This window comes from Ranitomeya variabilis, chromosome 8 (assembly GCF_051348905.1).
Source record: "Ranitomeya variabilis isolate aRanVar5 chromosome 8, aRanVar5.hap1, whole genome shotgun sequence".
Taxonomy (NCBI): domain Eukaryota; kingdom Metazoa; phylum Chordata; class Amphibia; order Anura; family Dendrobatidae; genus Ranitomeya; species Ranitomeya variabilis.
The window spans coordinates 11,580,052-11,595,666 of record NC_135239.1 but is presented as its reverse complement, the minus strand read 5'-3'; the positions used below and the strand labels follow the sequence as shown (position 1 = coordinate 11,595,666).

The 15,615-nt window shown below is 45.0% G+C and overlaps 1 protein-coding gene across 2 annotated transcripts in view; it reads right to left on the bottom strand.

The window, feature by feature from the left end:
- Positions 1–211: 211 nt before the first annotated feature.
- The window catches only part of LOC143788284 (vitellogenin-1-like), a 112,326-nt gene continuing 96,922 nt past the window's right edge, over positions 212–15,615 (bottom strand). For both annotated transcript variants that reach the window (XM_077277825.1, XM_077277826.1), the window contains one exon: positions 212–514. In XM_077277825.1, coding sequence (XP_077133940.1) covers positions 396–514 — 119 coding nt within the window. In that variant the 3' untranslated portion in view covers positions 212–395. The remainder of the gene's footprint in view (positions 515–15,615) is intronic.

The window sequence follows — 15,615 nt, the reverse complement described above, 5'->3', positions numbered from 1 at the left end:
AGACATCATTACAGCTAGTCTCTACCCACCACCCCAGAGACAACTGAAAAGCACAGATAGTCTGCAAAGGGGAAACTGCAGGATAAAAGTTACATAATGGCCAGAAATATTGTTATTTCTCCTTTACACTCATAACATGTTATCCTGAACAGTCGCCTGAGATGACAGGTACGCTGTAATTAATCACAGAGGCACTGCCAGGTTTCATTTTCCAACCTTTTATCAGGTTATTTGATGTTTATTGTTCGATGTGATACAGAGAAATCCACAAACCTGGCGGCGGAGAATAACAAACACCTGATTTTCCATGAAGTAATTGGCTTATAATATTTATCTTCTGATAAGTATTTCCGGGTAGACAAATGACGTCCTCGGCTCTGCTTCATCTGTGCAGGTTATACTGCAGCACATTTTTCGGTGCAGGAACAGCTGGTATGAGCCTCCACCTCTTTAATTAGGTCCTCAGATGACACTTTGGGGTTTGCGCTCCAGTCCTCCAGGCCCATGGCTGATTCTGCGAAAGAAAATATAGGACACAATGTATCAGAAGAGTCAACTGTATCGAAATCACTTACTGTACATTGTATCTAGAAAAGCCCCAGCAGGTTATTATAGACGCTCAGGTGAAGTCTCTCTATGAGTTTTTGGTGAGCTTTTGATGCTGTGTATTTAAAAAAAATGAAAGTAACCCATCCTATGTAATGGGTGCAAAAAACTCACCAAAAAGATCATTTTGGGAACGGGGCCTTATTACAGATCCGGGATGGCCAGCTGATAATTACAACTTGATGATTAAAAGATTAACTGATTAACTATGTAGGCACCAAAAAAGCAGCTCAAATAACTCTAAAGGGCAATATCCTAGTATGATGGATCCATCTGTTCCTCCTTGGCATGACTCAGTGGATGGGTGATAAATGTCGGGAAGACCCGCTCATCTCAGCGATGGGCTAACCGAGTGCAGATCTATGAGCGCAGACACATCTGTTTCCTCCCGGGTCGAGACTAAGGGTACTGTGACATCTTGACACAGATCTGTTTCCTCCCGGGTCGAGACTAAGGGTAGTGTGATGTCTTGACACAGATCTGTTTCCTCCCGGGTTGAGATTAAAGGAAGTGTGATGTCTTGACACAGATCTGTTTCCTCCCGGGTCGAGACTAAAGGAAGTATGATGTCTTGACACAGATCTGTTTCCTCCCGGGTCGAGACTAAGGGTACTGTGATGTCTTGACACAGATCCGTTTCCTCCCGGGTCGAGACTAAAGGTACCTTCACACTAAGCGACGCTGCAGCGATACAGACAACGATGCCGGTCACTGCAGCGTCGCTGTTTAGTCGTTGTGTGGTCGCTGGAGAGCTGTCACACAGACGGCTCTCCAGCGACCAACGATGCCGAAGTCCCCTGGTAACCAGGGTAAACATTGGGTTACTAAGCGCAGGGCCGCGCTTAGTAACTCGATGTTTACCTTGGTTACCATTGTAAAAGTAAAAAAAAAAACACATACTCACATTCCGGTGCCCGGCGTCCGCTTCCCTGCACTCCTCCTGCATCCTGTGTCAGCGCCGAACATCTCCGGCATCTCCCACAGAGCAGAGCGGTGACGTCATCGCTCTGCTTTACGGCCGGCACTTACACAGGATGCAGGAGGAGTGCAGGGAAGCGGACGCCGGGCACTGGAATGTATGTGTTTTTTTTTTTACTTTTACAATGGTAACCAGGGTAAACATCGGGTTACTAAGTGCGGCCCTGCGCTTAGTAACCCGATGTTTACCCTGGTTACCAGTGAAGACATCGCTGGATCGGTGTCACACACACCGATTCAGCGATGTCAGCGGGAGATCCAGCGACGAAATAAAGTTCTGGACTTTCAGCAACGACCAGCGATCTCACAGCGGGATCCTGATCGCTGCTGCCTGTCAAACACAACGATATCGCTAGCCAGGACGCTGCAACGTCACGGATCGCTAGCGATATCATTGTAAAGTCGCTTAGTGTGAAGGTACCTTAAGGGTACTGTGACGTCTTGATACAGATCTGCTTCCTCCTGGGTCGAGACTAAGGGTACTGTGACGTCTTGACACTGATCTGTTTCCTCCCGGGTCGAGACTAAGGGAAGTGTGACGTCTTGACACAGACCTGTTTCCTCCCGGGTTGAGACAAAGGGTACTGTGACGTCTTGACACAGATTTGTTTCCTCCCGGGTCGAGACTAAGGGTACTGTGACGTCTTGACACAGATCTGTTTCCTCTCGGGTCGAGACTAAGGGTACTGTGACGTCTTGACACAGATCTGTTTCCTCTCGGGTCGAGACTAAGGGTACTGTGACGTCTTGACACAGATCTGTTTCCTCTCGGGTCGAGACTAAGGGTACTGTGACGTCTTGACACAGATTTGTTTCCTCCCGGGTCGAGACTAAGGGTACTGTGACGTCTTGACACAGATCTGTTTCCTCTCGGGTCGAGACTAAGGGTACTGTGACGTCTTGACACAGATCTGTTTCCTCTCGGGTCGAGACTAAGGGTACTGTGACGTCTTGACACAGATCTGTTTCCTCTCGGGTCGAGACTAAGGGTACTGTGATGTCTTGACACAGATCTGTTTCCTCTCGGGTCGAGACTAAGGGTACTGTGACGTCTTGACACAGATTTGTTTCCTCCCGGGTCGAGACTAAGGGTACTGTGACGTCTTGACACAGATCTGTTTCCTCTCGGGTCGAGACTAAGGGTACTGTGACGTCTTGACACAGATCTGTTTCCTCTCGGGTCGAGACTAAGGGTACTGTGACGTCTTGACACAGATCTGTTTCCTCTCGGGTCGAGACTAAGGGTACTGTGACGTCTTGACACAGATTTGTTTCCTCCCGGGTCGAGACTAAGGGTACTGTGACGTCTTGACACAGATCTGTTTCCTCTCAGGTCGAGACTAAGGGTACTGTGATGTCTTGACACAGATCTGTTTCCTCCCGGGTCGAGACTAAGGGTAGTTGCCCACAATCAGGATTTGCGCCCAGATGTTACAGTATCACTAGCACATACCCATTTCATAAGGAAAATATTAAAGCCGGTTGTAAATTTATTCACCCATTTCCAGGAGGAATAACAGAGGCATGACACTATATAGATTTCGTAGAAAACTTGGTGCAGAATTCTAATTTCATGGAGCACAGAAGAACGCCGTGCAATAGAAATAAGCGGACGGGGACAGATCCTCTTTACGTGGAGGCGTTCTCCTATCAGTTTTATGAGCCCTTTGGTAACTTGTTCCCGGGGACAATATTTGCAGTCCGCAGCTGACAAGTCTTGGACACAGAATTTGCATTTTCTATAACAGAATATCATTTTGTTAGGAAAACCCCGTGCTGTGATACAGAACAGCATTTTTTAGACCTTTGCAGCATAGATGATTATTTCTTCCCTTGTAGTTGTACTTTGTGCCATATAATCACGTTTTGCGTCATTTTTATTGTTTTTACTTATTTTTTCTTTATTTTTACAGCAGGCACCACATAATTCCTGGCAGGATTTACAGGCTGATACCCTTGTACATGTCCGTGCACAAACTTTTCATCAGACGCGTTCTATAGGTGAATTATGTACAGAACCGAGCGAGGGGAATATAGCAATCATGGCCAAAATAGCACAAATATTAATAATCTATAGCCGGTGAGGAGCGACAGCAGGAGCTATCAGAGGGATCGATAATCCCCGGTGACAGCTGACCTTATTCTCTTGGCTCAGAAGAGGCTTAGAGGGAATATATTTAGTATATGAGGGTTAGTGAGACAAATCGCTGCTGGCACAGAGCACATTACTGGCTCCATTTCATCAGTGCGAGCAGATCCCATCATGGACAATGTTCAGGCAGCCATTCCTAAATGGGGTTATTGATAGTTATTTGGAAATGCACTCCATTTTTTTTATATATCTTTTTATTAATTACCTTTTTTATGCTACTTTTCCCTTAAGATATGTAAATGTATACTCGCACCCCAGCACCAGGCTGCGGCCATGAATCACTGCAGGCTCCGTGTTCTGTACTTGTGTCCCAGTTTTCACACTTGAATACCCCTGCACATACATTAAACTCCTCCATCTCTATTCCCTCGTACGGGAAAATAATAAAATCACTGATATATAGAGCTGAATCCCCACCGGCGGAGCGGCCCCTCCAGGGGTGCACACTAACAACACGGGGGACTGATGCTGTCCTTGTTCTGCTGCAGTGTTTTATCTGTATGATGGGGCACTGTGCATCTGTGTTATGGAGGCACTGTATATCTGTGTTATGGAGGCACTGTATATCTGTGTTATGGAGGCACTGTATTACTGTCATGGAGGCACTGTATATCTGTGTTATGGAGGCACTGTGTGTCTGTGTTATGGAGGCACTGTATTACTGTCATGGAGGCACTGTATATCTGTGTTATGGAGGCACTGTATATCTGTATAATGGGGCACTGTGCATCTGTGTTATCGAGGCACTGTATATCTGTGTTATGGAGGCACTGTATATATGTGTCATGGAGGCACTGTGTGTCTGTGTTATGGAGGCACTGTATATCTGTGTTATGGAGGCACTGTATATCTGTGTTATGGAGGCGCTGTATATCTGTGTTATGGAGGCACTGTATATATGTGTCATGGAGGCACTGTATATCTGTGTTATGGAGGCACTGTATATCTGTGTCATGGAGGCACTGTATTACTGTCATGGAGGCACTGTATATCTGTGTTATGGAGGCACTGTATATCTGTGTTATGGAGGCGCTGTATATCTGTGTTATGGAGGCACTGTATATCTGTGTTATGGAGGCACTGTATATCTGTGTTATGGAGGCACTGTATATCTGTGTTATGGAGGCACTGTATATATGTGTCATGGAGGCACTGTGCATCTGTGTTATGGAGGCACTGTATATCTGTGTTATGGAGGCACTGTATTACTGTCATGGAGGCACTGTATATCTGTGTTATGGAGGCACTGTATATCTGTGTTATGGAGGCACTGTATTACTGTCATGGAGGCACTGTATATCTGTGTTATGGAGGCACTGTATTACTGTCATGGAGGCACTGTATATCTGTGTTATGGAGGCACTGTATATCTGTGTTATGGAGGCACTGTATATCTGTGTTATGGAGGCATTGTATATCTATGTTATGGAGGTACTGTATATCTGTGTTATGGAGGCACTGTATATCTGTGTTATGGAGGTACTGTATATCTGTGTTATGGAGGTACTGTATATCTGTGTTATGGAGGCACTGCATTACTGTCATGGAGGCACTGTATATCTGTGTTATGGAGGCACTGTGTATCTGTGTTATGGAGGCACTGTATTACTGTCATGGAGGCACTGTATATCTGTGTTATGGAGGCACTGTCCAGTATATCTGTGTTATGGAGGCACTGTATATCTGTGTTATGGAGGCACTGTATATCTGTGTTATGGAGGCACTGTGTATCTGTGTTATGGAGGCACTGTATATCTGTGTTATGGAGGCACTGTATATCTGTGTTATGGAGGCACTGTATATCTGTGTTATGGAGGCACTGTATATCTGTGTTATGGAGGCACTGTCCAGTATATCTGTGTTATGGAGGCACTGTACAGTATATCTATGTTATGGAGGCACTGTATATCTGTATGATGAGGCACTGTGCATCTGTGTTATGGAGGCACTGTATTACTGTCATGGAGGCACTGTATATCTGTGTTATGGAGGCACTGTATATCTGTGTTATGGAGGCACTGTATATCTGTGTTATGGAGGCACTGTATATCTGTGTTATGGAGGCACTGCATTACTGTCATGGAGGCACTGTATATCTGTGTTATGGAGGCACTGTATATCTGTGTTATGGAGGCACTGTATATCTGTGTTATGGAGGCATTGTCCAGTATATCTGTGTTATGGAGGCACTGTACAGTATATCTATGTTATGGAGGCACAGTATATCTGTGTTATGGAGGCACTGTATATCTGTGTTATGGAGGCACTGTATATCTGTGTTATGGAGGCACTGTATATCTGTGTTATGGAGGCACTGTATATCTGTGTTATGGAGGCACTGTATATCTGTGTTATGGAGGCACTGTATATCTGTGTTATGGAGGCACTGCATTACTGTCATGGAGGCACTGTATATCTGTGTTATGGAGGCACTGTATATCTGTGTTATGGAGGCACTGTATATCTGTGTTATGGAGGCATTGTCCAGTATATCTGTGTTATGGAGGCACTGTACAGTATATCTGTGTTATGGAGGCACTGTATATCTGTGTTATGGAGGCACTGTGTTACTGTCATGGAGGCACTGTATATCTGTGTTATGGAGGCACTGTATATCTGTGTTATGGAGGCACTGTCCAGTATATCTGTGTTATGGAGGCACTGTATATCTGTGTTATGGAGGCACTGTATATCTGTGTTATTGGAGGCACTGTATATCTGTGTTATGGAGGCACTGTCCAGTATATCTGTGTTATGGAGGCACTGTATATCTGTATGATGAGGCACTGTGCATCTGTGTTATGGAGGCACTGTATTACTGTCATGGAGGCTCTGTATATCTGTGTTATGGAGGCACTGTATATCTGTGTTATGGAGGCACTGTATATCTGTGTTATGGAGGCACTGTATATCTGTGTTATGGAGGCACTGCATTACTGTCATGGAGGCACTGTATATCTGTGTTATGGAGGCACTGTATATCTGTGTTATGGAGGCACTGTGTATCTGTGTTATGGAGGCACTGTATATCTGTGTTATGGAGGCACTGCATTACTGTCATGGAGGCACTGTATATCTGTGTTATGGAGGCACTGTATATCTGTGTTATGGAGGCACTGTATATCTGTGTTATGGAGGCATTGTCCAGTATATCTGTGTTATGGAGGCACTGTACAGTATATCTATGTTATGGAGGCACTGTATATCTGTGTTATGGAGGCACTGTATATCTGTGTTATGGAGGCACTGTATATCTGTGTTATGGAGGCACTGTATATCTGTGTTATGGAGGCACTGTATATCTGTGTTATGGAGGCACTGTACAGTATATCTGTGTTATGGAGGCACTGTATTACTGTCATGGAGGTACTGTATATCTGTGTTATGGAGGCACTGTATATCTGTGTTATGGAGGCACTGTATTACTGTCATGGAGGCACTGTATATCTGTGTTATGGAGGCACTGTATATCTGTGTTATGGAGGCACTGTATATCTGTGTTATGGAGGCACTGTATATCTGTGTTATGGAGGCACTGTATATCTGTGTTATGGAGGCACTGTACAGTATATCTGTGTTATGGAGGCACTGTATTACTGTCATGGAGGTACTGTATATCTGTGTTATGGAGGCACTGTATATCTGTGTTATGGAGGCACTGCATTACTGTCATGGAGGCACTGTATATCTGTGTTATGGAGGCACTGTATATCTGTGTTATGGAGGCACTGTGTTACTGTCATGGAGGCACTGTATATCTGTGTTATGGAGGCACTGTATATCTGTGTTATGGAGGCACTGTCCAGTATATCTGTGTTATGGAGGCACTGTATATCTGTGTTATGGAGGCACTGTATATCTGTGTTATGGAGGCACTGTATATCTGTGTTATGGAGGCACTGTCCAGTATATCTGTGTTATGGAGGCACTGTATATCTGTATGATGAGGCACTGTGCATCTGTGTTATGGAGGCACTGTATTACTGTCATGGAGGCTCTGTATATCTGTGTTATGGAGGCACTGTATATCTGTGTTATGGAGGCACTGTATATCTGTGTTATGGAGGCACTGTATATCTGTGTTATGGAGGCACTGCATTACTGTCATGGAGGCACTGTATATCTGTGTTATGGAGGCACTGTATATCTGTGTTATGGAGGCACTGTATATCTGTGTTATGGAGGCACTGTATATCTGTGTTATGGAGGCACTGCATTACTGTCATGGAGGCACTGTATATCTGTGTTATGGAGGCACTGTATATCTGTGTTATGGAGGCACTGTATATCTGTGTTATGGAGGCACTGTGTATCTGTGTTATGGAGGCACTGTATATCTGTGTTATGGAGGCACTGTATATCTGTGTTATGGAGGCACTGTATATCTGTGTTATGGAGGCACTGCATTACTGTCATGGAGGCACTGTATATCTGTGTTATGGAGGCACTGTATATCTGTGTTATGGAGGCACTGTATATCTGTGTTATGGAGGCATTGTCCAGTATATCTGTGTTATGGAGGCACTGTACAGTATATCTATGTTATGGAGGCACTGTATATCTTTGTTATGGAGGCACTGTATATCTGTGTTATGGAGGCACTGTGTATCTGTGTTATGGAGGCACTGTATTACTGTCATGGAGGCACTGTATATCTGTGTTATGGAGGCACTGTATATCTGTGTTATGGAGGCACTGTGTATCTGTGTTATGGAGGCACTGTATATCTGTGTTATGGAGGCACTGTATATCTGTGTTATGGAGGCACTGTATATCTGTGTTATGGAGGCACTGTCCAGTATATCTGTGTTATGGAGGCACTGTACAGTATATCTATGTTATGGAGGCACTGTATATCTGTGTTATGGAGGAACTGTATATCTGCGTTATGGAGGCACTGTATATCTGTGTTATGGAGGCACTGTGTATCTGTGTTATGGAGGCACTGTATATCTGTGTTATGGAGGAACTGTATATCTGCGTTATGGAGGCACTGTGTATCTGTGTTATGGAGGCACTGTATATCTGTGTTATGGAGGCACTGTCCAGTATATCTGTGTTATGGAGGCACTGTATATCTGTGTTATGGAGGCACTGTATATCTGTGTTATGGAGGCACTGTATATCTGTGTTATGGAGGCATTGTATATCTGTGTTATGGAGGCACTGTATTACTGTCATGGAGGCACTGTATATCTGTGTTATGGAGGCACTGTATATCTGTGTTATGGAGGCACTGTCCAGTATATCTGTGTTATGGAGGCACTGTGTATCTGTGTTATGGAGGCACTGTGTATCTGTGTTATGGAGACACTGTATATCTGTGTTATGGAGGCAGTGTATATCTGTGTCATGGAGGCAGTGTATATCTGTGTTATGGAGGCACTGTATATGTGTGTTATGGAGGCACTGTCCAGTATATCTGTGTTATGGAGGCACTGTACAGTATATCTATGTTATGGAGGCACTGTATATCTGTGTTATGGAGGCATTGTATATCTGTGTTATGGAGGCACTGTACAGTATATCTGTGTTATGGAGGCACTGTATATCTGTGTTATGGAGGCACTGTATATCTATGTTATGGAGGCACTGTGTATCTGTGTTATGGAGGCACTGTATATCTGTGTTATGGAGGCACTGTATATCTGTGTTATGGAGGCACTCTACAGCATATCTGTGTTATGGAGGCACTGTATATCTGTGTTATGGAGGCACTGTATATCTGTGTTATGGAGGCACTGTATATCTGTGTTATGGAGGCACTGTATATCTGTTTTATGGAGGCACTGTATATCTGTTTTATGGAGGCACTGTATATCTGTGTTATGGAGGCACTGTGTATCTGTGTTATGGAGGCACTGTATATCTGTGTTATGGAGGCACTGTATATCTGTGTTATGGAGGCACTGTATATCTGTGTTATGGAGGCACTGTGTATCTGTGTTATGGAGGCACTGTGTATCTGTGTTATGGAGGCACTCTACAGTATATCTTTGTTATGGAGGCACTGTATATCTATGTTATGGAGGCACTGTATATCTATGTTATGGAGGCACTGTCCATTATATCTGTGTTATGGAGGCACTCTACAGTATATCTGTGTTATGGAGGCACTGTATATCTGTGTTATGGAGGCACTGTATATCTGTGTTATGGAGGCACTGTATATCTGTGTTATGGAGGCACTGTATATCTGTGTTATGGAGGCACTGTATATCTGTGTTATTGAGGCACTGTATATCTGTGTTATGGAGGCACTGTACAATATATCTGTGTTATAGAGGCACTGTATATCTGTGTTATGGAGGCACTGTGTATCTGTGTTATGGAGGCACTGTATATGTGTGTTATGGAGGCATTGTGTAGCTATTGTGGTAATGCTACTAACTTGGGTGTGTGGTGAGATATCACAGAAACCATTTCTATTTAAATGTCCAGGCTGGTTTATTAGTGCTTCATAAACCAGCCACCAGCAAAGGAAATATACGGCCTTTCACTGCTGGAAAAACAAAGTAAACAGTTCCAACAATGGCACTTTGGAAATAGTCTGGGACACACAGACAGGATAGCATTCAATATATCAGCTCAGTTTGGAGACAGCACTCAGGACTTCTTCTTACCTCCACAAACAATCCATTTGTGATACGAACAGGCTCCATTTTAGGATGTGAACCACACCCAGGGGTGGGGTAAGTGGGCAGCCAGGCCCGCCTATCTCTCCGGATGCCCGTAAACCTGGCCCGGATATACAAATAAACCTCCTAACACTATGTGTACTAGAGCATTACTCCAGGTTCACATCACTCAGGACAACCACCTCCATGATACATAACTCTCATCAACAATGTATAGACACCAGAAGAGGAAGAGGATTACATCCTCTTCCATAAAGTATACACCCTTAAAAAATAGTTTTTTATTAAACATGTTAAAACCCACAAAAGATAGAATGTAGCCACAGAAGCTGCTGAACAAACTAAATGGAGACACTATATGGTAAAAGTTACATAAGATATGACTGATCAATCTACATGTGAGACAATACTAGGGGTAAAACATCCCTAACAGTTTAAACAAGATAGAGTTCAGTATGAAGGCAAATACTTACATGAAATACTTCTGCTTGCTAAAGTGTTGCCACCGCCCCAACTCACATTTCGTCTAGTACTGCATTAGGTGGCGTCCAGAAATCTATCTTGTTTAAACTGTTGGGGATGTTTTACCCATAGTATTGTCTCACAAGTCTCTTTTGTTGGTTTTAACATGTTTGATAAAAATCTAATTTTTTAAGACTATATACTCTATAGTTATTTTATTTATTTAACCTCTTCTGGTGTCTATGCATATTATGTGAGTTTGGCTACACTAAGTTACATTTTCAGTGGGTAACTGCTATTTCCCATCAACTATGTGTCCGGCGACCACCTTACATACCTCCCCCATCTGCTTAAAGCCGTGGGGCTTGGCACCTTCTATCACTAGACACGGGATACTTGAGAGGACATTGGCATTACCATGTAGCTTCTCGCCTCTATATTCCACATGGAAGCTGAAATCCTGCAAGGCTAGAAACCAGCAGGTAACTTAAGTATTTTTCCCTTTTTTCCCCCTCATCCACCTAAGTGGGGCATGGTCTGATACTAATTTAAATTGCTGCCTTAACAAATAGTATCGTAATGTGTCCATCTCCCACTTTATGGCCAAGCATACCTTTTCTACCATGAAATAATTCTTCTCACATGCCGACAGTTTCCTACTCAGGTGAAGAACAGTGTACTCCTCCCCATGTATCACCTGAGAAACTACCTCTCCTAATCTGACTTCTGAGGCATCCATCTGGAGTACATATTCCTTCTTAAAGTCGGGGGCAACAGGAACCAGCTGCTAATACAGAGCTACTTTCAGTTCTTAAAAGGCATCTCCACCTCCACAGTCCATTTGGCTATAGCTGATTTTGTTATCTAAAAGAGACGGTCATCATGGCAAAGTTTGGGAGAAACCTCCTGTGGGGCACAGACTTCGGCTTCCTAGGTTTCCTTCCCTATATCAAGGAGACCCAGTGGCTGTTGGCCATACAGAAGTTCAAATGGAGTGAATCATGTAGAGGTTTGTGGAACCTCCCGGATAGAAGACAACACATAAGAGAGGAGACAATACCAGTCTCGACTGTCGTTTTCTATGACCTTCTTAAGCATACTCTTCAAGGTTTTATTGAACTTTTTCACAAGGCTGTCAGTCTGGGGATGGTACACTGGTGTCTTCAGTTGTGTAATTTGCAGGGCCTTACACAGTTCCATCATCACCTTACTCATAAAGGTTATTTATCGGTTGGTCAGGATCTCCCTCCAGTAATCCTGTCTGGGAAAAAAATGTGGACCAACTCGTGGGCTACAATTTTTGCAAGGAGTTTCTCAGGGTAACTGCTTCATGGTAGCATAGTCAATGATGACCAATATATATTGATGCCCATAAGCCGATTTAACCCAGTGGACTGAGCAAGTCCATGGCAATTTGCTCAAACAACACTTCTATGATGGGCAATGGCATGAGTGGACTGGGAAAATGAGAGGTAATGGTAATACCTTAAGATTTCCCGATGACATTTGGGCCAATAAAACCTCCACATGACCCGTTCTTGAGTTTTGTCTCTCCCCAGATGGCCACTCAAAACAGGTGAATGGGCCATGTCCAATACTCTCCGTCTATAGGGTCCTGGTACCAACAACTGTTCCCTTATCTCCTCCCTCACCTTAGTAACATAGTACATTAAGACCCCACTCATCATAAAATAGGGAAACCTGGTGTCAGCCCCCGAGTCCTGCGCTATGCAGTCTATGACAGTTACATTATTGAATATTGCCTTTAGAGTTAGGTTCGACCTATGTTGGGGGAACCTAAATTATTCCCAGTCAACCCCTAACTCAGGAATGTCAGCCTCAGGGCATACTAACTCCTCATCCCCCACTAGGACACAGGAGGGAAACTCATCAGAATCTGGGTGTGGCTAAACTTCTTTAGGGGCGACCCATTTCTATCCTAGCAACTGAGCCCTGTCCTCTTCCCCCAAAAGTCCCCGTGAATGCAACGGACACTAGCCTTCTTCCCAGGGATCAGCTGGAGAGGAAGTGTGGCCCTCACAAGGTTCATCAAACTACTTGAGTCTAGCAGTCCAGTCACTTGCAGACCACCTTTACAGGACAAGCCTGTGGCCCCTCGCTGGGTGGACAGTTCACACTGCAGGCTAGATATGCAGAGTACAAACAGCGTTGTTCCAGATTAAAGTCCATCTGCTCGGAGGACAGGGGACAACATGTGTCTATATGGCCATGGTTGTGACATTTCCAGCATACAACACTATCAGCTGGGACTTTCGGCATTACCTTCGCCTCCCCTTTGGACCTTAAATGCCCCACCCCCTTTTGGGCCTCCGCCCCCATTGAGACCCCCAGTATAGAGTGGGTTGCCTTCCCAAGGAACCCTCAACCCCTCCGATACCTTCCAACCAGATTACTGGGGTTCTGGGGATCACTTTGGGCAACCTAAGTCGGCATTGGTCTCGGAAGGGAGTGCACAAACTGGTCCATTACCACTCACTCTACCATCTGCGCAGGGACAGAGGACTCTGGATGCAACCATTTTTGGACCAGGTACAGCAGGTCAAACATTTGGGACCAAGGGATTTTTTGGGACCATGTGATATGCCATGTGGTAGACCCATTGTGCCCTGACAGTCATTGTCACCCCCAGACACACCAAAATTTCAGTTTTCAGTTTCACATATTCTGTTCGTCTTGCAAAGCTAAGTCATAGTACTTGTTAAGTATGGCACCAGCATTTCCACCCAATGCTCTGGCGGGAGTTTCTGTTATGGTTTCCAATGGCAAGGAAACATCAGAAGCATAGAATAAACGGACAAGCTCTCGGGTGATGGAAACTAGAGCTGACCGCGATGCTAAACCTACACACCACACTAGAAGTAGCCAGGGGGCATTCCTGCGTTGTCTCTAGATGCCGCGCGCCAGCCGGAGAACTAACTACCCCTGGTAGAAGAAAACACAGTCCTGGCTTGCCTCCAGAGAATGTCCCCACAGGAGATAGCAGCCCCCCACATATAATAACGGTGAGAGCAGATGAAAAGACACACGTAGTATGAAAGCAGATTTAGCACAGAGAGGCCCGCTAACTAAATAGCAGAAAGATACAACAGAGGACTTCGCGGTCAGCTGCAAAACCCTTCAAAACACCATCCTGAAATTACCTTAACTCATGTGACAACTCATGCCACTGGAGTGGTAATTTCAGCCCAACAAGAGCTTCCAGCTGCAGAGATTCACATAAGTGCAAACTGGACAAAACATACAAAAATAGACTTAAGGACTAAAGTGTCCAACTTAGCTGAGCAGAAAACTGGGAGCAGGAACATGCAACAGAATCACTCTGGATACATTGATGGCCAGCATTAGAATGACTGAGGAGCAAGGTTAAATAGGATACTCCCACATCCTGATAGGAACAGGTGAACTGAGAAGGCAAAGCTTGCAGGACACCAGTACCACAAGAGACCACCGGGGGAGCCCACGAACCGAATCACAACAGTACCCCCCCCTTAAGGAGGGGGCACCGAACCCTCACAAGAACCACCAGGGCGATCTGGATGAGCCCTATGAAAGGCACGGACCAAATCAGAAGCATGAACATCAGAAGCTGTAACCCAAGAATTATCCTCTTGACCGTAGCCCTTCCATTTCACCAGATATTGAAGTCTCCGTCTGGAAACACGGGAGTCCAAGATTTTCTCCACCACGTACTCCAATTCACCCTCAACCAGCACAGGAGCAGGAGGCTCAACAGAAGGCACAAGTGGTACCTCATACCTCCGCAATAATGACCGATGGAAGACATTATGGATAGCAAAGGATGCTGGGAGGTCCAAACGAAAAGACACAGGGTTAAGAATTTCCAAAATCTTATAAGGACCGATGAACCGAGGCTTAAACTTAGGAGAAGAGACCCTCATAGGGACAAAACGGGAGGACAACCACACCAAGTCCCCAACACGAAGACGAGGACCAACACGACGATGGCGATTAGCAAAACGTTGAGTCCTCTCCTGGGACAACTCCAAATTGTCCACCACCTGCCCCCAAATACGATGCAACCTATCCACCATGGTATCCACTCCAGGACAATCCGAAGACTCCACCTGACCAGATGAAAAACGAGGATGGAACCCTGAATTGCAAAAGAAAGGGGAGACCAAAGTGGCAGAACTGGCCCGATTATTAAGGGCAAACTCAGCCAACGGCAAAAAGGAGACCCAGTCATCCTGATCAGCAGACACGAAACACCTCAAATAAGTCTCCAAGGTCTGATTAGTACGTTCCGTCTGGCCATTTGTCTGGGGATGAAATGCAGACGAAAAAGACAAATCAATGCCCATCCTGGCACAAAACGCCCGCCAAAATCTGGACACAAACTGGGATCCCCTGTCGGAAACGATATTCTCCGGAATACCATGCAGCCGAACCACATTCTGAAAAAACAGGGGCACCAACTCAGATGAGGAAGGCAGCTTGGGCAAGGGCACCAAATGAACCATCTTAGAAAAGCGGTCACACACCACCCAAATGACGGACATCTTCTGAGAAACAGGGAGATCAGAAATAAAATCCATAGAGATGTGTGTCCAAGGCCTCTTAGGAACAGGCAAGGGCAACAACAACCCACTAGCCCGAGAACAACAAGGCTTGGCCCGAGCACAAACATCGCAAGACTGCACAAAAGTACGCACGTCCCGAGACAGGGAAGGCCACCAGAAGGACCTAGCCACCAAATCTCTGGTACCAAAAATTCCCGGATGACCTGCCAACGCAGAA